The sequence below is a fragment of the Brassica napus genome, chromosome A4, assembly GCF_020379485.1.
Source record: "Brassica napus cultivar Da-Ae chromosome A4, Da-Ae, whole genome shotgun sequence".
Taxonomy (NCBI): Eukaryota; Viridiplantae; Streptophyta; class Magnoliopsida; order Brassicales; family Brassicaceae; genus Brassica; species Brassica napus.
The window spans coordinates 8,233,134-8,258,856 of NC_063437.1; the positions used below are offsets into that span (position 1 = coordinate 8,233,134).

Genomic DNA, 25,723 nt, shown 5'->3' on the forward strand with positions numbered 1-25,723 from the left:
TTCAAAACGATGGCTCATCCTTTGTGGGGATCAACTTGTTTTGGTGTGTGTACGTGTGGAACCCATGATAGTATGTGGAAACTTTCGGAGGAAATCTGAGTATGTAACTCGTGCGAGAAATTATAATGAGATGTCTTTTGTTTACGCGATGTACTTTATTTTCTTTGATTACTTTTTATATGTTTTTGTCCATTTCTTACTGCATGAGAAATTTTAGATGACAATATACGTACACAAGTGGTTCGTCGCTAGGTATGCTAGCTCTCTGATTTTAACAACATGAGAAATTTCTTGAACTGATTTTTTTTGATTGATCATGTTTTTTTACTTCTGAGAAGTCGCTGATGAATAAATTCTTCCTTTTCTTTCTCCACTTTCTCTAACTCAGGCCTTGACAAACTTAGAATATAAAAATACTTTACGTTAAAATCAGCATATTGTACAAAGAAATGTATGTTTGTATAGATGTATGTGTATGTGTGTGAGAGTCACCTGATCAATACGGTCCTCAGCGATCACATCCTCAAAGCCTGCATCTTTAAGCATCTACAGGAAAGAAAGTTTAATGATTCATAACACCCTCAAAAACAGAAAATAATAATACAGTTTTATTATCAACACAAACCTGTTCATAGGCTTGAACATCATGGATATCATATCCTCTTTGTTTGATGACCTCTGCGAATAATGGAGACGGAGTTTCATCACTCTTGCAATAGTCAGTGATGAGAACTCTTCCGCCTGGTTTAAGCCACTTGAAGAATGTCTTAAACAAAGCTGGCTTGTCCTGGAAAGAAAAAAGAGACAAATGATGATTACTCTTAAAAGAGATATGAATCTTCAAGAGTGAATATTGCTTACTTGGATGTGGAAAATAGTGGCACTGCTGTAAATGACGTCGAAAGAGTTATCAGGATATGTATTTGTGGTGCAATCCGCGACTTCAAATTCCACTGAGCAGTTGAGCCCAATAGCACGCTCAAACGCGAAAGACATCATGTTGACCAATAGATCAATACCGACAACATGAACATCAAAAGTCTCAGCCATGTAGAAGTCACCTCCTCCTATACCACAATCAACATCAAGGACTTTCTGTCCAAGTTTCAGCTCCATCTTCGCCACAAATTCTTTAGTTGTCTCTGTTAATTATAACAACAACTTAGAGACAAGAGGCACGCATGTCTGTATGAAGATAAAGAGTTAGAAATGGGATTTACCAAAACCGCGAGGGCTCACATATCCTTGCCCAACAACACACTCGTATCGCAAGATCCCATTAGACTTGTATTGAACATTGTTCAAGAAACGCCGGAAGTCCTTGTCATTCTCCATGCTTACTTTTTGCCAAATCCAGTAAATCTGACATAACATGGACGATAAAGCTTTACCTCTTGGTAATGAATAAGGTACACCATCAAATGACAACAAAAGTAGACAGTCTAATAAAGAAAATAATTAGTTACCTGATTTTGATTCTTCTTGTTCTTCACATACGCCACAATGCATTTGCAACAAACCATAGTGAGCTCAAATGATTTGCCAGAAGCATCACATGTTTGGCATTCCTGGAAAATCTGCATTACACCATACGTTTTAAAATTTAGCACACTCTAAAAAAAGAAGCTCAACTCATCCAAAACATTAGATTCGAGAGAATGGAGCCAAGTGACAACAAACCTTTGTATAGAATCTTGGTTCACGATAGTGAGTGGGGTTTCATTTTCGCTTGCGGTCTCATGATTGATGGAAGCATGATTCTCTGAAGAAAATGTATGGTCCTGGCTTTACCCATCCAAGCATTCTTTCTGCCAAAAGTTTCACCTGCATCCCATCTATAAGATTTAGAATGTTTTCTCTTTTACAGTAAAAAGAGAATCACATAATGAGAAATGGATATCACCTCTTTATCAGAGAGATACATGAGCAACCAATTTGAGAAAATCAAGTCAACGGATCCATCTTCGATTTTCTGGAGATGTCACATCAGCACACATCAGAGAGATACATTCACACTTTCATTCAACAAGAACACAACATCAACAAAGAAAATTAATACAAAGAGCTACCAAACCAAAGTAGTGGTAAAACAAACCTTCTTAATGGCGATTTCGATGAAGTCAAGGACGATGACTTCACCAGCCTTTTGAGCCAGTTCATCAGTGAAACGACTGATGATAGCTCCAAGTTCTAGCACCCTTTTCCCTTCATATGGTGGGATTAAAGTGAGTACCTAATAGCAAAGAAAAACATCAGTCAGGCTTCTGTTTTGTAAATACTCCAATAAGGGAACTAACTGTTTGACAATAAAAGAAAATGATTCATATAGTAATTGAAAAGGTGACAACGTTTTAAAAAGATGATCAAGGACAGTATGTAACAATTGAACTGTATGGATAGGAGCACATCAGTAGGTATGGGCTTGACGTCCTTCGTTAGTTTCTCAAAAGAAGTGCTATCATTGAACCCTATGGATAGGGGCGCATTATACAACCAGAATTTTAATTGCTTCTCTTTACATCAACAAAAATGGTCTTGACTGTTTGAAAGAAATAAATCGAAAGATTTTCGCTGAAAGGTGTCTGAATCTGAGTTGACAGTTCACACTAACAGACCCTTGCATAATGGTCGACTGGTTGAAAGAAATAAATCGAAAGATTAGACAATCGATATAGATACTACGACAAGTTTATTTCTATTTCTAATAGTAAAATGTCAATATGAGTTCACCGCCTTTCTTCACATTGTGAGCTTGGAAACGAACCTCCGCAGTGTTGGAACAGCATCCGGCATTCAGATCGGCAAAGAGGATGAAGGAATTCACAATTGTTGGAGTTGTAATTAGAACAAACTTGTCTTATCGATCTCGTTGAAGTTGTGCACATCGCTTGAAACTTGGAGATTTATACTCGGAGTTAAGTCTTTTACTTTGGGAGGCGATGAGGTTGATTGAATATTTCAGAGTGGGAGGAGTGGGTTACTCATGTTAAAGCGCTGATTAAATTTCTGAAACGTTATAATCACTTGATCGACGACAGTTTTTCTGAAAAATTCTGAGAAACAAAGCTCATAGCTAAGGAGAAGATGAAACCCTCTCTTTCATTGGGCCTGCAGAGAATTTTATGTATAAACCCAGAAAATCAAAGAAAAGGCCCAGTTCACATCAAGGCACAAAATCAGCCGAATGTAGCAAAATCCTCCAATGCCACGTGTCCTAAAATGCTCACCTCTCCATGCTGATGTGGCTTCATGAGGAGAGAGGCAAGTCTATTTTATTGTAATAGATTGGTCGTTTGATTGAGACACGAGTCCATGAAGGAAACTTTCAGAAGCTATTTGATGCTACGTTTCCAGGTTAGAACTGTATCTATTCACACCATAGATTGGGTAGAATTTGGATGTGCTGGTCCGAGGATGTGGACGTTTTCCAAGTTCTAACTAGTGACCAAATGATTACAGTTTGGGTGAGATACAAATCAAGGGGAGATACCTTCCTTAGCTCTTTTGTTTGTATCTCTAACTATGCCCTTAAAAGAAGAGAGTTATGAAGGGAAATATAGTTAATTTCTAGGGCGGTAGTGGGAGTTACTAATTTATGGATCATCCAATCACTACAAGAAAACATAGTCATTTCTGAAGGAAAAAATATTCGTCGGAAAAACTAATTTATGGATCATCCGATCACTACAAGAAAACATAGTCATTTCTGACGGAAGAAATATTCGTCGGAAATTTCTGAGGGATTTCTGACGAATTTACGAGGAATATGAAGTTTTACCATCGTCGGCATTTCGTCGAAAATATCCTAGGAATTTTCGATGAATTTTCTTTTGTTGGAAATAATCGACGAAATATCGACGACTCCCGAGGAAGATTAAACGATTTAGGGTATAGATTTGGGGTTTATGTTTTCTTCAGATATTCGTTAGAAAATTCTGATGACGAAATGCAAAAATTTTGTAGGAAATTCGTTAGAAATTTCCGACAATTTTTTCCTAGGAAATTTCCGACAAATTGAAAAAATTTCGTAGAAAACTCGTCATAAATTTTCGAAGAATTTCCGATAAACTTGCATTTTAGATAAGAAATATTCAAAATAAATGTTAAACTGGATACCTACAAAATTACCATGACATATATTAAGTGATAAATATGATGTGGGTTAATAATACCTCAATTATTTAAAGATATATATATATATATATATATATATATATTCTTGCGATAGATGCATCGACAAATATATATAACCTTGCTCGTTAACACTTATACACTTGCAAATACTTAATGGTGATCCATCTTACAATCTTTAATTTGTGTGTGTTTCAAACATTATGAAGACTATAAACCCCTAAAAATCATCAATTTAGTATCAATGGTTATTATCGGTCTATTTTTGTTATGTTTTGAAATCCCAATATGTAATTCGTTGGAAATCCGTCAGAAATTTCTGACGAATATGGTATATTCCGACGAATTTTTGACAAAAATGATATATTCGTGGGAAATTGAAATTTGCCCCCAAAAAAACCGCCTAATTTTTTGCAAAGCGCCAAAATAAAAAATTTTGACGATTTTCCGACGAACGTAATATGTCAGAAATTTTTTAATATAAAAACGTAAACCTCTTCTTCTTCCTCATTTCTCCTCTCTCTTTCTCTCTCTCTCTCTAAACACACAAAAATTCTCTCTGATTCTCTCTCTCTCTCTTTAATCCGGCGATTCTAAGCCTTAAACTCCTCAAATCCACCTCACAAATTATGTAAGTCATCTCTTTCCTTTTCTCATTTGACTTATGTTACTTTTTGACTGTCAAATTGTGAATTTTAGGTTTCGAATGTTGGATATATGTTAGGATGAAGAATTTTATGAATTAGATGTTAGATTTTGTTGTTAGGTTGTGGTTTAGATAGGTTTTGATTGTGATTTTGTGGTTTGTTTATTTAATTTTTCGTTTGTGAAATTTATTAAGTTTCATTATTATTTTATAAAAAAAAATTCAAAATTTAAAACCTTTTTGGAGTTTTTATAATTTTTGAAAGTTTAATTTTTTTTTAAAAAAATTTAAAACCTTTTTATGATTTTATTAAACGTTTTAAGTTTTTTTATAAAACATTTTAAGTTTTCATAAAAAAATTTTAAGTTTGTTATAATTTATAAAACGTTTTCTGGTTTTAAAAGTTTATAAAAACGGTTTTCACTTTTTTAAAAACCTTTTCAATCTATAAAAGGCTTTTGCGTTTTTTCAGATTTAATTAAAACGTTTTTCAATTTTTAGAAAACGGTTTCAATTACAAAAATGTTTTTTTTTTAATTTATTAAAACGTTTTATTTTTGTCTTAATATATTTTCAATTTATAAAACGTTTTATGTTTTTAAAAATTTATAAAAACATTTTTTATAAACGATTTTTAAAATAATTATATTACAAAAACGTTTTTCTAATTTTAAATTTTATTTTAAAATTTTTGTATTTAATTAATTTAAATTTTATATTTTAAATAATGTTTTTAATTTATTTTTAATAATTTATAAAATTTCCGATAGATATCATAATATATTCGTCATGATTTCGTCTAAAATATATCCATGAGAATTTTGTTGAAAATGTGTCCATCAGAATTTCGTCTAAAATGTGTCCATGAAAATTTTGTTGGAAATGTGTCCATCAGAATTTCGTCCAAAATTTTCCGTTGGAATTTCGTCCAAAATTTTCCGTTGGAATTTCGTCGAAAATATGTCCATCGAAATTTCATTGGATATTTGTCAGAAAACCCGACGAAATTCCGACAAAATTTTTGTTTTACGATGAGATGAGACCGACGATTTTTATCGTCAGAAATTCGTCGGAAATGGCTTTTCCGACGGATCTCCATCGAAATCATCCGTAAAAAACAAGCTATTTTCTTGTAGTGAATGTGGTTTCACAGGTTTGGAACAATTTTAAGCTTTTATACCATTCTTGTCTCAAGAAGTTTCATATTAAGCTATTGTTTAAGGCTGAGTTGCATGGACTTAACATGGATATGTTTGGTTATCTTCTTGAGTGAGTTAAGTCAACCTATAATGACCTATGCATTAAGGAAAATGAAGTAATGCAGAAACCTCTACGTTTAAAGCAGCCTTAGATACCCGAGAATACTAGCACTATATATCAGTGATTAAGACATAATGTTACTATCATAAATCAAAGATCCAATGGTTGGGATTAGGCGGCGTGAACCCTAATTCTTTCACAAGGTAACCAAAATTCAGAAATGCTAGAAATACCATCAGGAGATCCTTACTGAGGATATGACATGAATTATATAGAGATTCTACATAACCGATTGATTATCGCTGCTCAAAAGGAGATGCAAGCCTGCTTATCAAGCCGGTCTTGGCTGCTGATATTCAAAGAAGTTTTATTCTGTATGCCAGAAGCAGGTCCAGATGGCTATCCTATGGAGTTCTACAAAGCAGCATGGTCAGTCAATGGCAAATAATTTTTCATTACTATTCAGTTTTCTTTTCAATTAATTTTTGGGTTCAGATCGAATTATTCAAATGACAAGTCTAAACCAATTTTCTTTGATTTTATAACAGAAAAACAAAATAAAAAATTACTTGAAACAAACAAAAACATACACATATTAGAAACATACAAGTTGTGAATCATATAGGAGCTGACATTTTCTGAGGTTTTGAGTCTCGATTCTCCCTAAGTGGATGTGATTACTCTTGACACTGGCTACATGAGAGAGAGAAGATGCTTGATCTCGTTGCCGAATACCCTCGAGAGAAGATGTTGGTTTGTTAGAGACTCATGTTAGTTACTTTTATTTTACCCATTAATGATTTTGGTAGTTATGAAAATCTCTCTTTCTTGAAGATAAACATATTTTTACATATAGCATTATTTAGAAGACTAATAACGTTATAATATCTAATATGATTTATAATATATATATGTATTAAGTTAATTTTTTTTAATTATATTACTATTATTTAAATATTTGTAACTTAAATATCTATTAATGTTTTTTATATATTTGATTCATTTTGATATGGTTAATTCGTTTAAAACATATGTGTCTTAATACCAAAATAAGATATATGTGTTTTTGGTAATATCTCATCATTTTTTGACACCGGTTAATTATGTTATTATAAATTATGAAAAAGTTACATAGACAATAATACAACTAATAATTCTACTTGTTTTATGAGGATTCACGTCTGGCTGCATTATTCTGAGCCGTCATACGAGATCAATTTCTGATGGTATTTCTTTCGTAAGCTTTTTCTTCAATATTCTGCATAATTCGACTTCTACGAGAATTGAAATTTTGCGTATAAGCATTAACAAACTCTTAGTCAAACCACTGAACCAAGATGCTTTAGGCTCTGTTTCTCTTGGTTTAGAAGCATTAATGAACCATTGGTCAATCCAGTTCTTGTGATGTAAAAATATTAATGATATCTTGTAAACTTTTTGTTCAATATTACTTACATGATTCTCTTCTTTTTATCTTGAGACTTTTTTGCTCCATACTGAATATCTAATTATTTAGTAAAATATTTTTGTGTGTTAATTTTAATAGAAAAATAAATCTAGGATTTGAATGGTAATAAAATGGATGTTCTGTTAAAACTAAACAAAATACCAACCTATTGTCCCAATATTCTTTCTCCAGCATATATTGTCTTCATATGATTTAGATTAATAAAAATTTGGTTATATTCCTCAGTTATCGATAAATAAATATATATATATATATACTAAAAATGAACTAAAGTAACACAATTTTATTTACTTGCATGATTCTCCTCTTCTTATCTTGGAAACTGACATATTACGACCCCAACAATCTTAATCGTGTTTAATATGGCTTGAACAACTATCTATGCTTAAATATGATCCAACTGAATTTAAATTAAAATTTCCTATGAAACTGCTTTTGCAAATCTGAAACCTACGTTAAATAACAAATCGTTAGTCAACCGCTGTATCGGGTTTAGTGAACAAAATGATATCACTTTGTCTATCAACATAGTTGAATAGTTTTTTATCATTTGCTAAAGAGAATTTGTACTCCATACACATAACTTACCTCCTATTTGCATTCCATACCCTATTTCCCTTTAATTTTCTTTCCTCTATCATTACCATTTTCCCCCATTTCAATGGTATCCCACTCTTTTCAGTATATTGAACTAATTTGTTCTTTGCTAAAAGGGTTGTTTTTTTTTTTCTATTTCAGAAAAATATATTATTTTAGACATTGAAGAAAAAGATCAATTCAATATAAAAAATAAATACCCACAATTTCCCGCTCATTGAAAATTTTGAAAGCTTGAAATAACCCCATAGATCTCTAAAGTCTCACATAACTTTTTTTTTTTTTTAATTTAAATTAAGAAAAGAAAACTCTCATATTCACAAGGAAGAGCGTTGATTCGAGAATTCAAATTTCTCTGTGAACATGGGCGAAGAATCTGAAACCGCTTCAGATCTCCATCTCCTCCACAAGATCGCCAAGATCCTGAACGACACTCGCACTTCGTACGCCACTCATAACCGGAAGCTCAAGGAGCTAGCCGCCCTCCGCCGCTCCGACGAGTCGTCATCTATCCGTCGATTCTCCTCGGTGTTTTTCAAAACCCTAACCCCTCTTTTCGCCGCGGCGCAACGGAGAACCGCCGCAGCAGAGCGCATCGTGCGCTTCGTGGCGGAATTCGCTTGCCTTCGTAGCAGTTCGGATGGTGGCGATTCCGATTGCGACGAGTTTCTCGATGAGTTCCTCAGGTTTTTGATTCCTGGCTCTGTTGCTGCCAACAGAAACGCTAGGTTCAGGGCGTGCCACATCATCTCCGAGGTATTAATCAAAGGTTCTTTCTCCTCTAATTGAGAAAAAATGTCATTTTGAATTAAAATCAAAGATTCTCCACGTATTGTATTTGCTATTGAATGAATTGGAGTTTGCCCTTAATTAAACTTAGAAACAGAAAAGTTATGAACTTTGGATTGGTTTGCAGATAATACTGAGGCTGCCAGATGAAGTGGAAGTGGGGGATGAGCTGTGGGACGAAGTAATAGAGTGTATGATGGTGAGGGTGCGGGACAAAGTCCCTGTCATCCGTACCTTTGCTGTCAGGTCTCTTTCACGTTTTGTGAATGATCCTGATAATACTGACATTCTTGATTTGCTCCTTGAGGTCCTTCCTCTCGAACAGAACCCGGTAAAAAGTTTCTTACCTTCCTTGTACCATTTCTAATTCTTCTTTGCTATCATCAAAGTCTTATTATATTGCTAAATGCTTTTCATTCAGGAGGTACGCAAAACAATTGTTCTTTCACTGCCTCCTTCTAATGCGACCACCCAAGCAATCATCGATTGCACCCTCGATGTTAATGAATCAGTCCGCAAAGCAGCTTACTCTGTTCTCGCTAATAAAGTTCCCCTTCAGAGTCTAAGGTGAATTGAAGCTTAGAACTTTGTCGCTTTATTCCTCATTTGACCTCTGAAGATGAGTTCTATGCTTTCGTTCCACAGTTAGCCTTGTTGACAAATTTCTTTTATTTCCCTGCTTTAGTATCAAGCTTAGGACAACAATTCTGGAAAGAGGGCTTGCTGATCGCGCTGTAAATGTTTCAAAGGAATGTTTGAAGCTAATGAAAGATCAATGGCTGTCAAACTCTTGTCAGGGAGATCCCATCGACTTTCTAAAGTACCTCGATGTTGAAACCTATGAATCTGTAGCAGAGTCAGCTTTGGAGGTTCTGTTAAGTGAAGGACTGATAATGCCGAGTGATGATAAAAGCATCCAGCAGTACATATCGTCAGCTGATGGTGAAGCTAGAGGTCTGTTGAAGTCTGGACTATATATGTGTAATTTGCTTTTTCTGCATTGCCTTATATTTCTTATACATGTGTTAGATGAGAGTACATGTTCTACGCCCAGCATCCAACTTATGGAGCCGGAGATTGCTCTTTACTGGAGGATTATATGCAGGAAGTTGCACAAAAGCGCTCAAGTAAGTTTGCAGCGTACTAGCTATTCGTTACTGAGGTTAGGTATTCTTATGCTTCAAATAAGATTTTTGTGAAGCTACAAATTCTGAAAATATACTATTTAGCTTCAGTGAATGATAATGTGCTTAAACTGGATTTTCAGATACATCGTAAGATCTCAAACAAAACAAAAAGTTAAAAGAAATCAATACTATCATAACAATAAAACATCTTTTGTCAGTTTGCTTCACCTTTCCTTAAACGCAGATATGATCTCTAGGATGTGCATGAGCTTACTCAAAATCCTCTTAGAATATATATAGTCTACTAGCTAGCATATGATATATTATTGGTTCGTGTAATGATTTATATTCTCCGATTGTTGGTTTTATATGCGGGTCACACTAATGATGATCGAGATGTTACACAGGCAAAGGGTTCTGATGCTGCTACTGCGATGGGAGCTGAGGCAGCAGTTTACGCAGCCGAAGCTTCAGATGCTAATGATTTGCTGGAAAGAATTCTTCCTGCATCAGTTTCTGATTATGTTGTTCTAGTTAAAGCTCATATAGAAGCTGGTGAGTCCAGATAAATTTTTAATACCAAAACTTAGCTGTTTTTGTCTGGGAGTTAGTTACCTTCTGCTTACATAAAACTTTCAGGACCGAATCATCACTTTGCTTCGCGGCAACTCTTATTGCTGGGCACAATGCTTGATTTCTCTGACGCTATGCTCCACAAGACTGCAAGTTCATTTGTCCAGGAGCTACTCCATAGACCTTTTGAGCAAGAATTAGATGAGGATGGTAATAGTATTGTAATTGGAGACGGTATAAACCTTGGTGGTGATAAAGATTGGGCTGATGCAGTGTCCAAATTAGCTAAGAAAGTTCATTCTGCCCCTGGAGAATATGAACAACTTATACTTGTTGTTGTTGAAGAACTAGCCAGACCTTGTAGGGAAAGGACTGCGGATTTCTTGCAGTGGATGCACATGCTTTCTCTGACAAGTCTTCTCTTGGAAAATGGAGAATCTTTACATTCACTGCGAGAGAAGGCTATTGAATCAGAAGAGATATTGCACGCTTTGTTGCTTCCAGGGGTATGTTTTCTACTCTGTTTACATTACAGAACCTGGTCATCATTTTGTCACTGTCCAGCTTTCTTTGACACTGCACAAACAAATACTCTTTCTGATATGATTCGTTTAATGCAGGCAAAACACACTCACTTGGATGTGCAAAGGATTGCAATAAAGTGCCTCGGTCTGTTTGGTTTGTTAGAAAAGAAACCTAGCGAAGAGCTAGTAAGGCAGCTACGGGTAGCTTTTTGTAGAAGCCCTCCTCCGATTAGTATTATGGCTTCCAAAGCACTACTGGATCTTGGGATGTGGCATAGCCCAGCCGAAGTTGATAAGGCAATGGGACAAGATCTCTTGTCACAATTTGAGGACGAGAACATTGATTTTGTACCTGTCGACTTGTCCAATGCCGAAGAAGATTTAAACTTTAAGATGCTCGATCTGTTGTATGCTGGACTTGAAAGCGAGGACTGGAGAGCATACACAGAGAGCACTGAGAATGAGTCGGTTAAAGCAACTGTCGGGGAGGGATTTGCGAAACTTCTTCTTCTAGGAGAGAAGTTTCCAAACTTGCCTGCATCTTTATATCCTTTTGTTTTGGTCAAGCTGATTTCATTATACTTCAGCGAGGAATCAAAGGAACAACTCAGGTATAGGGATCCCGTTTTGTTCGATTGATAACTTTTGTCATCAGAATATCCACTAATGATTTGCTCTGCTTAACTATTGTCCAGGTTCAAACAGTGTTTATCTGTCTTCTTCGAGCACTACGCTTCCCTCTCGGAAAAGCATAAGGTAACAAAGATCATGATATGTCCTTAAGAAAGACGTGTTTGTTCATATGTTGATTAGTTTTATATAGTTGTCAGCTTAATTATTTGGCATGTGATGTAGGGATACGTGTCAAAGGCTTTTGTGCCTCTCATACGTTCAATGTGGCCTGGGATTGATGATGGAAACTCTAAAAACTCTTCATACGTCGTATCAAATCAACGCAAGCGTGCAGTTCAAGCATCAAGATTTATGGTGCAGATGATGCAAACCCCACTATACAAATCACCAGACTCACTGGAAGAATCTATCCAGCCTCCACTAGACCGTACAGAAGAAGGGTTAGCCATACGCATAGCCATCGAGGTTAGTTATATTCCTTTGATGGGTAGAATCTCTTTTCCCGTCATAGTTGGCTAAGAAGTCCCCTTTGATAATATTGTTTCCTACAGATGGTGAGCTTCAAGGCAAAGAAGACTGCAGCTGAGAAGGCATATGTTTTAGCACTATGCAAAACACTTGTGCTGCTCAATCTAAAATCATCAGAACAAAATGTAATGAAGTTGATGAAAAATCTTTTAAGCCGAGTCGCAGATTCTGTATGCTCAGAGAAGGACCTTCTTAAGGAAGTGAAACTGGTGCTCGAACATCTAAATTCTTTGGATTCTACTCCAAGCGAGGAGCTTTCACAAGATGAAGCAAAGTCCATCTTTGGTACGTTGATCTTTTGCCTTTGTACATTAAACATTTTAGACTTTATAAGATGGTAGACTAAAATCTTTGGATTTATTTATATATAAAGCTAGATAGTTAAAAGTGATATAGTCTGTCTTTGATTGTTTGTTTCTTTGTAATGGTTATTTACAGAATCACTAGGAGTAAATTACGACCTGGACATCACTGCACCTGTAACAGTACCACAGACACCTGCTCCTTGCTCAACAAGACCAGCTCCTTCAAGAAGACGAGTAAGGAGGATTGAAGAATCCTCTGATGAAGAAGATGAAGAAGAAACATCTCCTCCACCTTCTGCTCCTAATATTTTGATGACCCGGTCACACAGGGCAAGTAAAACTGCTGCTTTAGCCAAAATAATGGCAAGCAAAGTGAAAGAGAGAGATACAGATGAGGTAATTGAGGAAGAAGAAGGTTCATCTGATGTTACGGCAGAGGATTCAGATGAATCTGATGAATGAGAATAGAGGTTGTTTGTACGTCTGTTACCAAAGAATATTTTGGTTTCTTAAGTTTATGTGTTTGGGTATAGCATCAATGCTTGTTATGTGTTAGTTGTGACCAATCCGTTGCTTGTTATGTACGAGTTTTAGTTAATTTAGCAAATCTTGGATTTGTTATGATCGTAACTTTGAACTCCTTTATCTCTTCACCTTTATTGTTCCACTCGCGATCTCATAGTAATAGGAGATGAAATGTGGGCTCTTCCACACTAGAAAATATCAAGCATGGACCACCAAATTACAACATGTATCTATTTATACTATTCTTCACTTCCTCTCCTGTGCATAACAGGCTCTTCATTTTCAAAATTTCAATACAAGTGTTTGCAGTCAAGCTCAGCACCAGCGTCTTGAGAAATCTACTCATCAGAAAGATAAAGGTGATGATTGTTTTGTTAGATTCTAGATTTTGGTTTTTGGTTTCTGGCTTTTGGTTTTTGGTTTTTAGTTTTTGGTTTTTGATTTTTGGTTTTTGATTTTGCAGTAGATTTTGGTTTTTTGAAAAACTTGATTGGTGGTTTTGATTTTGGTTTTTGGTTTTTGGTTTTTAGTTTCTGGTTTTTGCTTTTAAAAATAATAAATTTTAAATGTTATGATAGTAAAATATCTATTATTGAAAAATAAAAAATAAAATACTATCATCAAAGCATACATAATTAAAAAAATATTTTAAAAACAAAAAGTAAAATGTGTACATCCATAATTTTTAAAATAAAAATAACCATAACTATATTATATATATATATATATATAATATATATATTTATTTATTTATTTATTTATCTATACTATTATTTGCGAAGTAAATTTTCAGAATTGAGCTCTCACGTTAAAAGTTAGAGTGGTTAATATCGTTTATACCCTTAATGAATAAAATGTATAAAAAAACAAAAAAAAATGAAATTTTAAAATAGATAAATTATATAACTAAATATTAATCAAATAAAATTATTAATCATATAATTAAAAATAGAAATGAAATGTGTATGATCAGCAAGCTTCCTAAAACTCGACACTTGGATACATTATTTATGGTTTACGTTTGCTTTATCTAAAAATTTTGACCAAAAAAAATTTAGCTAAAATTAGTTAACAGAAAATAAAAGAAAAAAATCATTTTTTTTGTTTTTGTACGTAGCTTTTCATAAGGAGAATCCAATAAAATAGTGATTTTGGTTTTTGAGAAGGAAAGAGTTAAAGGAAGCAAAAACCAGAAACTAGTGCAGAATCTGCAAACAATCAACCTCAAAGAAACCAGACAATCTAAAAGCTTTAAGAAAACATTGATTGAGTGAAACAAGAAACGGTAATGGAAAGCTTTGAGAATAAGCTACACACACCCATTATTCACCTTATCCGATCCAAAATAAACTAAACTATCAGATGGTAATGGGAAAACTGTATAAATCAGGAAATAACACCATCTTACTTTCCATTTTCATACCTTTCATTAGAGCTTCTAAAGCAGACCCTTAACGAATATGTACTAGCAGGTCTCGTACCAGTTCCACTGTTCCTCCACAATGCGTCCAAGGTCTCTGAAAGCCCTCCTCTCAACCCCAACTTACATTTTTTCTCACTCACTGACTCTATCATCTTAAGTATAATCTCCTTAACGATCCCCCGTCAATCTCGACGTTTATCACGCGGATCCCCTGCACAGAATGTGGACATGTCAATTAAGGTTGCAGTAAGTAGTATGAGTTCGCCTAACCCAAGTACCAAGTTTGAGCTTAATTATATAGATAAATAAATTAGTATTTTGGGTAAATGACAATTTGCCAAATATGACTCAAAATTTGATTTTAAATGCAAAATTATACCCAAACTTGAATCAAATGCAAAACTAATCTAAAAGTCTCGTGAAATTACAACCAGTATCTTGTGACCAAACTAAAAAACAGAATTCATTTTTATGAATATAGCCCCATAAAATCTTATGAGTCTTCTGAGATATTGTAAGTCGTCTAGACGATGTCCAGGAAAGTCTTTTGAGATATTGTAAGCCCGTCCAACGACTTACATGGAAGTCGTCTAAGATAAATAAGGTTTGACCAGAATCTCGGAATAAAATCATGGATGACTTTCGTGTAAGTCGTCTAGAATTTTTTTTTCTGTTTAATTTTTCAATTGCAAAACTAACCTGAGACGACTTACATGAAAGTCGTCTAGATATAACAAAACATTGATTTTTAATTTTCTACTGGACGATTTATGTGTAAGTCGTCCACGAAAAGTCAAATTTCTAACACAATCTGGTCAAATGCAAAACTAACCCGTTTATCCTAGACGACTTACATGGAAGTCGTCTCGAATTTTTTTTTAACAAACAAAGATGGACGAAGTCGTCTCTAAAAACACATTTAAAAGTCAATTGCAAAACTAACCTTTGTATTGACCATAAAACTTCCATGTAAGTCGTCTACAACCAGAAGACTTACCCGAAAGTCGTCTTGGCAAACATATATGAAAAAAAAAACTGATTTTATAGTTTCAATCAGTGAGATAACTTGTTTAGCACATAAAAGTTTTCTCCAAGCACCCAAAATCTCAAACAAAAGTGACCCACCAAGAATCATAACCTTCAATGGCTCAATGAACAATAAAAAATTTAGAATAAAAATCTTGGATATTTTTGGATGAATATGGAGAGAAAGTGAAAGATATATTGTTTTTAGTTCATAAGAATTAAGAAATAATGAGTGTAAATCGATTTGAGGTGCATTAAGAGTTTCAAATTGGTTGTTCTTGGTGGTTGGTGTATTGATGGCAATGACGATCTTGTAAATACTTGAAGATGATGAGGTTGAGAGAGTAAAAAAACCATTTTCAAAAAAAATTTAATGGCATTTTCGTGAATAATATGAACTTGTGGGGTGAATAGGGCAAAAATTTTTTTCCAAAAAAACATAAGTTAGCTTTGTGGTTGACTTTGAGTTTTGAGTCAATTTTACAAAAAGATAAATTCATTTTTGGCATATGTTTTGGGCTTTAGATGTTTTGGATCTAGACTCATCTGGGTTGTAGCTGGTTCGAAAACCCAAAACTATATATCTTAGTTTAGATAATATCATTTTTGGGGCCAAAGCCATTTTTGATATTAACATATTGTTTTAATATTCTTGATCTAAACTCTAACAAAGAAAATATGAAAACTGTGAATATACCTTAATGTCTGATTATCACAAAAGTCATATTTTAAATTTATCACATGTGCAATTCTTCTTTATGTAAAAGATGTTTTATTTTCAAAATTATAAAGTGCAAAACGCTTGTCTGCGTTTAGTATAAGTTTTTTTCTGTTATATTTGTTTGCCTATGATATGGTTTTCTTATACTATGGTTACTCCGAATAAACAATATGAAATTCTAGTTAATCGACTGTTTAAAACATTCTAATTAATCGACTTTTGGAACAGTGATTTATTTGGTTTTGATATTATCAACGGATAAACATAAAGAATTTCTTGTTTTGGTGGCTCCTACTAAAGCAATAAAAAGAGAGTAGCAACCATTATCGTTTTTTTTTTTAAACGTGATATTTTAAGATTATTTTTCTTAAGATTTAACTATTAAAGAATCAGAGTTGAACTTTTTATATGAAAGACTTTTAGTCATCTATATTCAAAATAGATGTGTTGTTTACTTTGGATCCCTATCGTTTAAAATTGTTTGTCTACAAGGCTTAATAAACAATGCATCATACAAAAATAACAAAAGTATAAACTTGCTTTATATGTAAAAAAAAGGAAACTGATTTTTTTGATGATGTATATGTTTTAAAATGGTGAAAAAGTATATATAACGTTTTTTATATTAGTTCGTAAAGCCCTATTAAGATCGTGTTGGACTTTAAAGTATAGCAAAAATATTCGGATCGAGCAAGACTCAAATATTTACAGGTTTTTCAGGTTTTGGCCTAGCCAGACCAGCCCGATTGACATCCTTTACAGAACGCACTAGTAAATATCCACCTGATGAATATTTTGGCAGTTTCTTTCATCTATGTTCCCATTTAAGCAATTACAAACTCTGCTATTTTAATTTTATTTTTTTAACTAATTGTATTTAAAAATATTTAAGTTAAAATATTAGATTTAACAAAATAAAAATATATTATTGAAATTCTGTCAAAAATTCGTCGAGAATTCTGACTAAACAATGGTTGTTAGGAAATTTCTCGACGAAAAAGTGTTAGGAATTATTCCCGACTGATCACATCATCTGAAATTATTCATGATAGACACTTGGTCATTGGGAATCATTTTTGACGAACTTATGATCGTCATAAATTATTCCCGAAAAATCACAGTTTTCGGGCATTTTTTCAATGAATCTAGTTCGTCGGGAATAATTCTGGACAACTATGTGCCCATTGGGACTTAGTCCTAACAAAGTCCATTGAAAAAAAAAACTTGCAGGTGGTTTTGTCTAAATTCCGTAGATGATTTTATATGAATTGGAGAGATTAATATGATTTTTTTTGTTAAATCATTCTAAGATCTCACCTAAAGCTAATAACATTTGATTTTTTTAACTGAAAAAACTCTATCCAAATACTCTGAAATTATTTAAAATTTTTAAAAACATACTTAAAATATTTATAGAAATAATGAGTTTTAAAGTACTTTATGAAATATCAAATTTAATAAAAATGGATTTTTAATGAATTCTGTGGTTCAAAAAAAAAGAATTTTAAATGAATTGTTAAAATACATATTTGAATAATAGTAATTTGTCACTTTAATATAATTACCACAAATTTTCAATTAAATATACCCCTTAGATTTTCTTACATTATTTGCCGTCGTCATCATCAAGTAAAGCTTAATGCAACGAAAGGGTCGATGTATATTAATAAATTACAAAACTTAAAATTTATTGTTAAAGCCTCAGTAAGTTTCAGAACATACTTTTTTTACTGATGAAAATAATATTGTCTCTATAAAAATGAAGAGAGAAAAGAGAAGAAATAAGTTCAAAATTATTTTGATGTCAGAAAAAAGTTTTCTTTGGAAAAGTTGTCAGAAATAAGTTCAGAAAAGGAGAAGAAGTATACGAGAGAAAGGAGAAACTATATAATTCTAGAGGCAAAACCATTTTAGTCATTTGCCAGATACTTTTAGTTCAAAAAATACCAAAATATTATTTACCGTTAATTTATTTATTTTGTAATGGTGAAATGTTCTGAATAATAATTAATATTAAATATTATTAGTATTAACTATAGACTCCATTCGTATTAGCTTCAATAATTAAAAGGTTAAACTGTTACTAGTTTTAAATTCGTGATAAATTTTTTTTTAAATATAATTTTCGTGACAACTTTTCATACTAACAATGTTTAATATATGACTACAAGTATAATTTTTTTAATAATATTTTCAATTTTGTCTGAATTTTAGAATGAGGGTTAAGTGTTAGCTATATAGCCTCCAGCACATAAACTCTCTCTCCCCTTTTTTTTAACAACAGCACATAAACTCTCTTAATTTATAAAATGAGTAAATTAAATAAGATTAAATAAAGTGGTACAAGAGTTCCTTCGAGAGCAAGCATTGAATATCCTAAAAAGATGAAGTGGAAACTCGGTGAGTGCGATGTTACAGTTGGAGAGCTGTGTTTTCGTTCGAAAAAGGTTTCGTCTTTCTTTGCAATTCTAATTTGTAAATAAAGGTAAGAACAACCGCGGATTCTTTTATGAACACTGATTAAAAAGCTCTCTGGATCACCCACCTACCCTAGTCCCTTTGAGAATTATTAGCAAAACAAGAAAGAAAGAGAATATTCAGCTTTTCAATTTGACATGATTTTGTATGGAAGATTAGTCATAATTATTATTTTAAATTAAGAGAACAATAGGTTTAGCTCATTAATTTGATCAAGAACTAAAGCAAAAAAATATTTGTTAAATTAAAATGTGATGATTGTTGTTTCAGCGTAATTTACTTTTTGAAGTATGTGAATTTTGATGTTATTTTAGGTTAGATTAAACTAAAATATAAGTTTAAATACAGCTAGAAATTAGAATAATCATATATATATATATTATATTCGATTACAAGTTTACAACTACGCACCCAATATAATATAAGTAGTTTTATCAAAACAATTGTTTCACAATACAAATAGTTTTAACATTTCAATGTAAACTTTTTATAATTAATTAAAATTATATATTAAATAATACTTTTTAACAAATAACCACTTTTTCTAATATTGGTGTTTTTAACTAAAACTACCTACAATTTGAATACATAAAGTAACCATAAACATGAAAGCAGGCATTGTTTTTAGGAAGAAAGTAGAATACACAGCCTCTGTTTGCAAAGTTCACGTTCAATTGTTTTTTTTTTTTACTAAAGTACACGTTCAATTGTTTTAGTAAATTTTACCCCTTTAGTCGAACTTTACTTAGTGAACTAATTATCTTTCGGACTGCAAATTTGATTATTTGAAATTATTGTCTAAAAGTTTGGACGACTTTAAAGTTACATTCTAGATACGTAGTGATATAGTAAATCATATCAAGTAAGAACATAACAATGATAATTACTGCTATTGAGAATAAACTATTTTAAGAAATAACTAGCTTTGTTGCATGGGTACCTACTTTGCGAAAAGTTTAATTTAAAGCTTTGTTAGTCAAACTACACAAGTAAATTAAACTAAGCCAGCCACATCTTGGTACTGAAATATAATTAAACCGTATACAGTTTTTTTGCTTAACAACCTTATACACTTTAACAATAACTTTATGCGCCTCACTAATTAGCTGATTTTGGGATCACATCGATCCTCTAACATTTATCAATAGTTTGATTATAAGCTCAACTATGCAGACTGTGAAATTAATTAAACAAAAGACTCTAAATATTAGTTAAGAAAACAATCAAATATTGGGTAGTTGTTATTTCAAAAACAAAATATTGGGTAGTAGTGCTATCCATTTTAATTAAATAAATGAGAGCACTGATTAATATATAATACCATCTAATTCACTGTGGTCTAGTGGTTTATAAATTACCCAAAATATTGAAGAGTTAGGGTTGGAGTCTTCTTATTATGATATCAACTATAACCATTATAAAAACTTGGCTATTTACATTTACTAAACTTCGGCCACAAAATAATACTAACAATTCATAACTAGGTAATAACCCGCGCCTTGCGTGGAATGTGATTATTAGTTTCGTTATTTTTTAATAAAGAGACATTAATCTGTTTAATCTGGATATTGATTCGGTTTAAGGTTGTTTTTTGGTTTTTAATCTCCCAAAATATAACAATCATTTTAAATCAATATTTATTTGGTTTGTTCAGTAAAAATGTTTGATGTTTTTGGTTTTTTTTTATGTGATAATCAAAAATTACTATTATTTGTTTGTTTTCATGTTATGCATCTTAGATAGTCGTGATGTCGAACCAATGGTTTCATATTATAGTTTCTAAACGGATAATGGTTTAAAAAAGAAAAGAAATTATTAAGACAAATCATTTTACTACAATTTGGTCGATAGTGAAAGAAACATTAAGAAAAAGAATATTTTAACTTCCAAAAAATTAGATATTTCAATTGTGGGAAATACTTAGTTATTAGGTGTTCACGTCAATGTGCACATGTATGTGTATGTAAAAGTATATAAAGATGGTTGATAAATATATAAAGATACTGTTAATTAATACTAAATGACATTTTTCAAAATAATACATGAAAAATAAAATTCTTAAAATGAAATTATTTTTTAAAAAAAATATTGTAAAATTTATATAAACTATAATATATAACTTATATATAATTCTTTAAATATATGTAACAAATTGGATATCCGTTCCTATAAATATTGAAATTTGTGATTTGCTTTTTTTTTACGGATATTGAATTTTAGTATTTGATTTGCTTCGTAGAGTAACGGATATCCAATTTTTTCGGTTCGAATCATAACAGATAAAGAATCGAATCAAAATTTATGAATAATTTGTCGAGCTTTATTCGTAAACAGAAAAAATAACTTAAAAAAGAACCATGCATGTGAGTTTTATATTAAAAAAAAGATAAAGTACATAGTGTTAACATATTTATGTAGAGTTTGGATGATAAGCTTTCTACATGCGGCATGTATCCATTTTAGTGTGAACATATTTATTACAATGTTTTATATATGACATGTGTACAGTTTAGTGTGAACGCATTTATTACAATGCTTCTCCTTTAATATATAAGAGATTAGGACATCATTATCCATGGTTTTTTAGAGCGGAGTTCTTACAGCATCATTATCCATGGTTTCTTAGGGGGTTCTTAGGAGAATATAAAAAATTGTTTCTTAACTTTTAACTAAAAAGTTTAATTTTTAATTAAAAAGTTAAGAAACTGTTTCTTAACTTTATTGGTCTTACATATTCATAATACTCCATAAAACCATGAAAGAAATGAAAGCTCTAAAATAAGAACAAAACTTAGGTTCACCACTTTGGTGAATCTTTGAATTCACCTCTCTTTTTATTACCAATCAAAATGCCATATAGATTAATAGTAAAATACATTATTTAAAGAAAAATCTAAAATAATTGAAAAAAATAGTGACGTTCATTTTAATGACGCTAACGCCACTAACTAAACCTTAAATCTTAAATTCTAAACCCTAAACCTTAAATCTAAATCCTAAACCCTAAATTCTAAACTTAAACTCTAAACTTAAACTCTAAACCCTAAACCCAAACCCTATATCTTAAACCCAAATCCTAAACCCTAAACCCAAACCGTAAACTCTAAACCCAAACTCTACACCTTAAACTCAAACCCTAGATCCTAAACCCAAACCTTAAACACTAAAGAAACAACATCAACATTAACCAAAACCTTTAGGATATAGGATTTTGGTTCAATGTTTACGATTTGAGTTTAGGGTCTAGGGATTAGGTTTAGATATATGTTTTGAGTTTAGAGTATAAGATTTGGGTTCAGGATATAGGGTTTGGGTTTAGGGTTTACAGTTTGGATTTAGGGTTTAGGATTTGGGTTTAGGATATAGGGCTTGGGTTTAAGGTTTAAGATTTGGGTTTAGGATTTAGAGTTTGAGTTTATAATTTAGGGTTTAGGGTTTATATTTAAAGTTTAGAGTTTAGTTAGTAGCGTTAGCATCATTAAAATTGGCGTTTTTTTTTCAATATTTTCAGATTTCTTAAAATAAAATTAATCTATTTTTTTATTAATTTAGGTGGCATTTTGATTGGTAACAAGAGGAGAGGTGAATTTAAAGGTTCAAAATAACACAGCCTTTTCTTTCCAAGTTCAAAATAGGACAGAACTTAGGTTCACCCCCTAGGGTGAATCTTTAAATTCACCTCACCCTTTATGACTAATATATCAAATTTCCACATAGATTATTAATTAAAAAAATTAAATTAAATAAAAAATAGCTACAAAAAATAAAAACGCTAATTTTAACGACGCTAACGCTTCCACCTAAACCCTAAACCCTAAATCTTAAATTCTAAACCTTATACCCTAAATTCTAAACCCAAATCCAAACCCCTAAACCCAAACCCCATACCCTAAACCCTAGCTTAGACCCTAAACCCAAACCCTAGACCCTAAACCCTAATTATAGACCCTAAACCCAAATCCAAACCCCTAAACACAAACCCTATACCCTAAACCCTAATCTTAGACCCTAAACCCAAACCCTATACCCTAAACCCTAGATCCTAAATCCAAATTATATACCTTAAACCCAAAAAATAGACTATAAACCTAAATTCTATACCCTAAACCCAAGTCTTAGACCTTAAACCGTAAACCTTAACCCAAACCCTATAGCATCTAAGTATGGGGTTTGGGTTTAGGGTTTACCGTTTGGGTTTTATGTCTAGGATTTGGGTTTAGGGTATAGGTTTTGGGTTTAGAATTTATGGTTTGGGTTTAGGATTTACCGTTTGGACTTGTGGTTAAAGTTTTGGGTTTAGGGTATATAATTTGGGTTTAAGGTTTACGGTTTGGGTTTAGGGTCTAGGACTTGGGTTTAGGGTATAGAGTTTAGGTTTATAGTGTAGTTTTTGGGTTTAGGGTATATAATTTGGGTTTAGAGTCTATGATTAGGGTTTAGGGTATAGGGTTTGGGTTTAGGGGTTTGGATTTGGGTTTATAATTTAGGGTATAAGGTTTAGAATTTAAAATTTAGGGTTTAGGGTTTCGCTGGAACCGTTAGCATAGTTAAAATTAGCGTTTTTATTTTTTGTAGCTATTTTTTATTTAATTTAATGTTTTATAATTAATAATCTATATGAAAATTTGATTGGTTTTAAAAGGTGAGGTGAATTTAAAGGTTCACCTTAGGGGGTGAACCTAAGTTCTGTCAAATATACTTTTGTTCTTACTTTTTAATTTAGGGGTGAACGTAAGTCTTGTTCCTAAAATAACACAGCCTTTTCTTTCCAAGTTCAAAATATACTTTTGTCCTTACTTTTTTTACTAGACTTCCTTTTTTGATAAAATATTGTACATAATTCTGACTAAATAGCGCTATCGGTTCCTTAATCACTTACATACATGTATAAATAAGTATCTATTTTCATTGCTAGTGTCTTTCTCTCCTTTTTCATTAAAGCCAATGGCATCACTAAGGAACACTCTCTCACTCGTCTTCTGTCTCCTCGCCGCAACCGGTCCTTGGCTCTGCTCCGCCACCTCCGCCACAGACACTTTCGTCTACGGTGGCTGCTCCCAGCAAAAATTCTCTCCCGCATCTCCTTATGAGTCAAACCTTAACTCGCTTCTAACTTCTCTAGTCAACTCAGCTACATACTCTTCCTACAACAACTTCACCATCATGGGCTCTTCCTCTTCAGACACTGCTCGTGGCCTTTTCCAATGCCGTGGTGACCTATCCATGCCCGACTGCGCCACGTGTGTGGCTCGTGCCATCTCCCAAGTCGGCCCTCTTTGCCCTTACACCTGCGGTGGGGCCCTCCAGCTAGCCGGTTGCTACATCAAGTACGATAATGTCAGCTTCCTTGGCCAAGAAGACAAGACCGTCGTCCTAAAGAAATGTGGTCCCTCTGAGGGTTACAATACCGAAGGAATCAGCCGGAGAGACGCTGTTCTCACGGAACTACTGGGCGGAGGAGGATATTTTCGGGCCGGAGGGTCCAGTGATGTTCAAGGTATGGGGCAGTGTGTTGGAGATCTAACCGTTTCAGAGTGCCAAGATTGTTTAGGAACGGCCATCGGACGGCTTAAAAACGATTGTGGCACAGCCGTATTTGGAGACATGTTCTTGACCAAGTGTTACGCAAGATATTCAACCGACGGTGGAAAATACAATGCCAAGTCTCATAACTGTAACTTCTCTTTACTTATTATTATTATTATTATTGTTATTATTATTATTATTATTATAATTATAAAAACTCTGTCCCGTTTATCATTGCCATCAAAATCTGAAAGTTTTAACACCCACAAAATTCAGTTCAAAGTTTAGGGATTAAATGTTTCTTCTTAAACCTAAATTTCGTCTTGTTTTTATTTTTTCAGAACTTTGGAAAATTTGAACAAAAGTTTATTTTATTTTTATTTTATATAGTCTTAAATATTTTATGAAACATACTACATAAAATTTTGGAGGATTTAACCTTTTCTATAAATTAGGTAGCCCTAAAGCTAACTGGTGTTTTTGCTCTGTAATTTTGGTTTAATAGTAAAAAGGAATCTAACTGTTTGAATAAATTAGATAAAACAAACTATGGTGGAGAAAGGACGTTCGCCATCATCATAGGACTACTAGCTGCAGTTGTTCTTCTCATTATCTTCCTTCTTTTCCTAAGAGGCGTTTGCAGTCGCGGAGGTAATCAATTATTTTTTCTTGCCCTTTCCTCGATTTTAATTTTATTTAATTTCTTTCACAACATAGAAAACACACACAAACATTGTATATTCAAATTTTCCATGCATGGATCTTAGTGGTCAAACTGATTTTATGAATATTATATGTACGTAATATGCTTCAACGTGCACGCATGATGTACTGCATCATAAAATTGTCTTCAAAATAGACGAATCAAACAGTACTGAAGTAAAAAAAAAATTCTCTTTAGGATTCAATTTTCAAAGGGTTAAAAATTTCTGTTTGAATTAATTTTTTCAGGTAAATAAATGTCAAAGGCGTGGATCTCAGAAAAGCAAAACTTCAGATGAGATGTATATCGCTTTGGATTCTGTCGACTTTTCATTATTTCTTTTTAATTACTTTTTCTGCACTATTTTAATTGTTTTATCTCGATTGTTGTTACATAATACTTGTGATAATAATTATTTTAAAGAAAAGAGAGCCGATAAAAGGAGGTTCTAAGAAATGAATTTTAAAGGGCTTTATGCATATCCAGAAAGATGACTAAAGCAACAAAGTAAAAGGGCATAGAGAAGAGACATGTCTAAAGCAAAAGTGTACGTCGATCTTTATTTGTCAAATGGCATATATTCTCTTATAAGGATGTCTAATTTGGTAATATTCTTCTCATATGTTTCCTTCATCCTAGAATCTAACCCTGTTTTGGCGTGGTAAGAGTATTGGAAAATAGAGTTCATTTACATTTTAGTGATGAGAACTATTGCAGATTGATTAAATTTTTAGATTATG

General features: G+C 32.7%; 3 protein-coding genes across 3 annotated transcripts; 2 read left to right on the forward strand and 1 right to left on the reverse strand.

Moving 5' to 3' along the window:
* Positions 1-384: 384 nt before the first annotated feature.
* LOC106448187 (phosphomethylethanolamine N-methyltransferase-like) lies at positions 385-3,790 on the reverse strand. Its single transcript, XM_048778107.1, has 9 exons — positions 3,779-3,790; positions 2,096-2,233; positions 1,904-1,972; positions 1,467-1,577; positions 1,221-1,362; positions 862-1,142; positions 626-787; positions 493-546; positions 385-399 (listed from the first exon to the last, which is right to left on the reverse strand). The coding sequence occupies exons 1-9, from the start codon at positions 3,788-3,790 to the stop codon at positions 385-387; spliced, it is 984 nt and encodes a 327-aa protein (XP_048634064.1).
* Positions 3,791-8,381: 4,591 nt separating this feature from the next.
* Positions 8,382-13,211, forward strand: LOC106445873 (condensin complex subunit 3). The gene is made up of 12 exons (XM_013887516.3): positions 8,382-8,858; positions 9,019-9,222; positions 9,313-9,458; positions 9,577-9,845; positions 9,921-10,018; positions 10,426-10,573; positions 10,658-11,097; positions 11,212-11,726; positions 11,811-11,871; positions 11,971-12,213; positions 12,300-12,561; positions 12,715-13,211. The coding sequence occupies exons 1-12, from the start codon at positions 8,466-8,468 to the stop codon at positions 13,041-13,043; spliced, it is 3,108 nt and encodes a 1,035-aa protein (XP_013742970.2). The 5' UTR covers positions 8,382-8,465; the 3' UTR covers positions 13,044-13,211.
* Positions 13,212-23,642: 10,431 nt separating this feature from the next.
* On the forward strand, positions 23,643-25,450 carry LOC106445874 (plasmodesmata-located protein 7). The gene is made up of 3 exons (XM_013887517.3): positions 23,643-24,428; positions 24,818-24,931; positions 25,232-25,450. The coding sequence occupies exons 1-3, from the start codon at positions 23,699-23,701 to the stop codon at positions 25,237-25,239; spliced, it is 852 nt and encodes a 283-aa protein (XP_013742971.2). The 5' UTR covers positions 23,643-23,698; the 3' UTR covers positions 25,240-25,450.
* The last annotated feature ends 273 nt before the right edge of the window (positions 25,451-25,723 follow it).